Below are 4,464 nucleotides of genomic sequence, written 5' to 3'. Positions count from 1 at the left end.
CCCCCCCGCCCCATATCCCACAGCAACTCAATACACTTCAGTGTGTTATCATTGTCCACGCCAGCAAGTCACACAATCCTGCTGACAACACTTGTTACTTGTTTAATATGCACATGCATATCTTCCCAAATGAGTTGGTCCTTCATTCCATCATCATTTATTCACCCATCACACCTTCCTCCTCAACCCTATCCTAGCAGCTATAAGACAATCTAAAGCGCCCCATTTGACACTATTAAATAGCATAAACTTAAACCACATTAGCATGCGCTCGCTCATTACTGGCCACCACGCTTTGAGTTGGTAAAACAATTCTTTTCAGACACTATAATTAAGACATCCGCAGGTAGCCTATTTGGTATCAAGGAGTTGGCCCATGTTCGAAACCCTAGTCTGATGTTTTCAAACTCCGATTGTTCTTTGGGTTCCTCAGGCTCTCTGTCTACTTGGCTTGAACCTAAAGGAGATGGACGCTATTGACGAAATACCGCAATTGAAGTAGTCATCTTTCGAATTTTTAAGGAGTGTAATGATTAAACCTCACTTTAGGGTCTCTTATGGAAGAGATCAACTCAGATTGCTTCCTTGGGACCTTTTTGTCTCATAATCAATATGTAATACTGTGTAGAAATGGGACAATCACAGGCGCTCGTTCGTTTACTTTTACTATTACGTTTCGCCTGGAAAAAAGACTAGATGTACCCCGATCAAAAATCTACAATCATATTGTTTGAAGCGTAAGCAATAGTCATACAAAAATCACCGAAGATATCGAAAAAGGTCATTATTGTTTTGAGGCTGTTTTGTTTTGTTTTGTTCTTTTAAAAAAAAATATATTATGTATTTTGCGAGTCATCTTCATACTTTAGATCGTTTAGGAGGCGGGCTTCGACCCTGTCTATCAGAGACTTGTGGGCTGAGAAGGATACAACGTCCCAGCAGGAAAGACCACGCTACTTGATAAAAAATATTCTCCCCACCCAGGAATCGAACTCCGGTCTTTCACGTGCGACGTGCAGTGTCTACCCACTTTACCACAGTAGTTTCTGGTTACACCAGTTCATACGGAGCTCTGTTTTTCTTTCAGGACATCAAAGGACAGCAGTTTGGTGTGACGGGCTGGTGGTCAATGGTGAGTGGACACACGATGTCCTAATACCTGAACAAACTGTCCTTTTCTAAATTACAAAAGTGTAGTGCGTTACAAGAACAATGTGCATTACACGAGACATAAAGTGCCATTATACAAAGATCAATTATAGCTAAGAATGATCACTTCTGCTGCGTGTCAGCCATAAGTAGATATACCTGCTATGTGAAATTTGTCCTCCTTTGCTATCATGCAACACATTTACTATTTTTTACACCTTAGTAGGTTAATGACGACTTCATTGTGGTCATAGATCGCATGTATCAGTCTGTTTAGGCCTATCAGCTCCTTTAGAGTAAAAGTGAACTTTTCAAACAGCTTTTTTGTACAGTATTATTATAGTCCGTTCACTTTCTCTTGCCGACAGTTTCTTGCTCTTTTCTCAAAATCTGACTGTCGTATACTCTGCCTTTTTGCAAACAGTCTCATATTTTGACTCACCGTAAGATTTACGTATCTTTTATTCTTCACGTTGAGAGGTTTATTTAATTAATTAAACAATGAATTCCTTTTATGCTTTTGGAATATTACAAAATTCCTAACCTAAAAGTTCTGTTTTACAGTAATTTGACATTCCTTCCTGGCACATTTTGGGGTGGGGGTGAGGGGTTAAAAGTATGGGGTGATGGGAGGGGGGAGTGTGCAGAGCGAAAAAAAATGTGAGCTCTAGCGTGAAATCGTCATTATTTTCAACGCAATGACTTCGGGAGTGTAAACTATTCCAAATTGTATACATTCAAGCAAAAAGACGAATCCAGTAACGGCTACGACTTTCGCAACGCAAAATAATGTTCCTGACAGTCACTGGCACCCCAAACCCATTTGCCAATTCCCAAATTCTCAAAGCAATAAGTCAAAAGATAGCTTAGATATCGCATTGCAAACATGGGCACGAGGAAATGAAAGGGCTATAATATGGCTTTGCGTGTAATCATCAAATGCGAGTACTTCAACTTTTGAGTATAACATTCATTTTTTCCCATGACATTTATCCCCTACCCCCAACCCCGCCCTCCTTTTCCCACCCCTCTTTTTTTTGCTATCCCCGCTGATGTTTTTCAACTGCTGCTGAATATCTCAAACATAGCATCTTTAGAGGAGTGGCCTATTGTTTTGTTCTTGCATATGCCATGCACCGACACGAAGGCTGTAACCCATACATTATTGTGTCTCTCCCACCCCCTTTCTTATCCACCCACCTCATCTCCCCCCACACACACCCACCCACCCACCCCTCACACACACACACCCCTCACACACACACACAAACACACACACACACACACACACACACACACACACACACACACACACACACACATAAACTCACATAATTGTACAAAACACACACACAACAACAACAACAACAACAACAACAACAACAACAACAACAACAACAACAACAACGACGACGATGACGACGACGACGACGACAACAACAACAACAACAACAAAACCCAGCGGTGGACAGACACTCGCCTGTCCTGGGACAAAAGCAACTACACCGGCATCCCTGTATTGCAGCTGGATGACGACAAGCTATGGACCCCCACTTTGGTAGTGGACAACTCGTGAGGGCATTTTGTATTTATCGTAAACACATTGCTACCTTAGAATTACAAAATTCTATCTGACATTTTTGGTCGTTTTGAGTTTTTAAGACCATATGAGGTCAGAAACCAAATGTTCTATCTGCTGTTATCTTTGTGGTAAACACCTGGAATAGAAGTAAGTGTACATTAAATTTGTAGTAAACACATGTACATGTATTGGACGTCTGTGCATATTCAATTTGTAGTAAATATGAAGGATTTAGCGCGAAAAATGCTTAAGAGCCAATACAAGGTTTGAAAAATAACAAATGACAAAGTTTTCAATGTGTTCATGAAATCAGAGATAAAAACTGTACAGTGATTTCAATAACTCTTTTCCAGTCAGTGCAAGTTACATTTGTAGTAAGTATAGATCTATGTGTTGGAAGTCAGTACTTGATAAATTTGTAGTAAACACACCTGTTTGTAGTCAGTGACTGCATATTAAATTTGTAGTAAATATGAAGGGCTCAGTGCAAGAAGTGCCAAAGTGCCAATCCAAAGTTTCGAGAAAAACAAATGACAAACTTTTCAATGTGTCCGTGATATCAGAGAGAAAAACAGCCGTCCAGCGATTTCAATTTCTCTTTTCCCGTCCTTTTCTCCTCCAGCGTTAATGACCTGTCGGCCATTGACGAGGATACCATCCCAGTGCGTGTTAATGACAAGGGCGTTGTGACGTGGAACCCACCGGGCCTGCTCCTGGTCACCTGTGAAATGGACATCACTTACTTCCCCTTTGAGGTGGGTGGCTTCTGTGAGTTGCATGTGGAGTGCACACCGAAAAACGTCTTTCTGTTGAAAATCGTACTCTGGCATTGCTATCGTAGTAGTTTTTCTTGTCGGCTTCGATTATCCTTCGTCTGAAAGCTACAGCAGTGATAGCAACATCAACAATTACAGAAGAAGAAGAAGAAGAAGAAGAAGAAGAAGAAGAAGAAGAAGAAGAAGAAGATACAACAACAAAATAAACTACAACAGCAGCAGCAGCAGCAGTAGTAACAAAACAGAAAACAAACACGCAAAGCAATTTGTAGGTTGCCGACAAAAGTAATATTCTAGTTAAACTGCCCTGTTCCATTGTTATTATAATGTACAGCTTAACTTGCTCTTCAGGTCACCCGTCCAAGACAATGATCTGTACAAACGACCACTTCCCATTTCCAACCCCTTCCCCTCTTTTACGTTTAAAAGAATCCTACAGTGATACTGTCCACGACGCCCATCGTCAAGCCAGGTTCGACTGTATAAATATATGTTTTCTATAGAGATCTATGTATATATGTATATATATATATATATATATATATATATATATATATATATATATATATATATATATATATATATATATATATATATATATATATATAATCATAATATAATTATATTATGTATTGGGTAAAATATGATATAAAGCTTTCACCAAAATAGCTTTAATATCCTTAGTCTTCTGTTATCTGGAGAATGGATTGATCGATGAATGAACAGCTTGCTGGATGTTGAATGAATGACAGACTTTAATTAGTGCAACTTGTCCCTGGTTTTCCCTCGCCACTGGGCAATAACTCAGGTGAAGTTACCAATTGGTTAAATATACCAAGGCCGCCAGACAATACTACTCAGGTGGACTTACCAATTAATTTGTTGTGAATACCAAGGTCGACGGAACTATCGGGTGTCATGACCTTATCGCCTGTTCGCACTCTTGGTACATTACAA

The 4,464-nt window shown here is 39.7% G+C and overlaps 1 protein-coding gene across 1 annotated transcript in view; it reads left to right on the top strand.

The window, feature by feature from the left end:
* The window catches only part of LOC101854114 (acetylcholine receptor subunit beta-like), a 15,498-nt gene extending 11,830 nt beyond the window's left edge, over positions 1 to 3,668 (top strand). The window contains exons 2-4 of the mRNA XM_013086807.2: positions 1,088 to 1,132; positions 2,612 to 2,721; positions 3,354 to 3,668. Of these exons, the coding sequence (XP_012942261.2) occupies positions 1,088 to 1,132; positions 2,612 to 2,721; positions 3,354 to 3,609 (411 nt within the window). The 3' untranslated portion in view covers positions 3,610 to 3,668. The remainder of the gene's footprint in view (positions 1 to 1,087; positions 1,133 to 2,611; positions 2,722 to 3,353) is intronic.
* The last annotated feature ends 796 nt before the right edge of the window (positions 3,669 to 4,464 follow it).

Source organism: Aplysia californica, unplaced genomic scaffold (assembly GCF_000002075.1).
Source record: "Aplysia californica isolate F4 #8 unplaced genomic scaffold, AplCal3.0 scaffold00507, whole genome shotgun sequence".
NCBI classification, from domain to species: domain Eukaryota; kingdom Metazoa; phylum Mollusca; class Gastropoda; order Aplysiida; family Aplysiidae; genus Aplysia; species Aplysia californica.
Note: the sequence above shows the minus strand (reverse complement) of the source record. Positions and strands in the feature narration are given on the sequence as shown.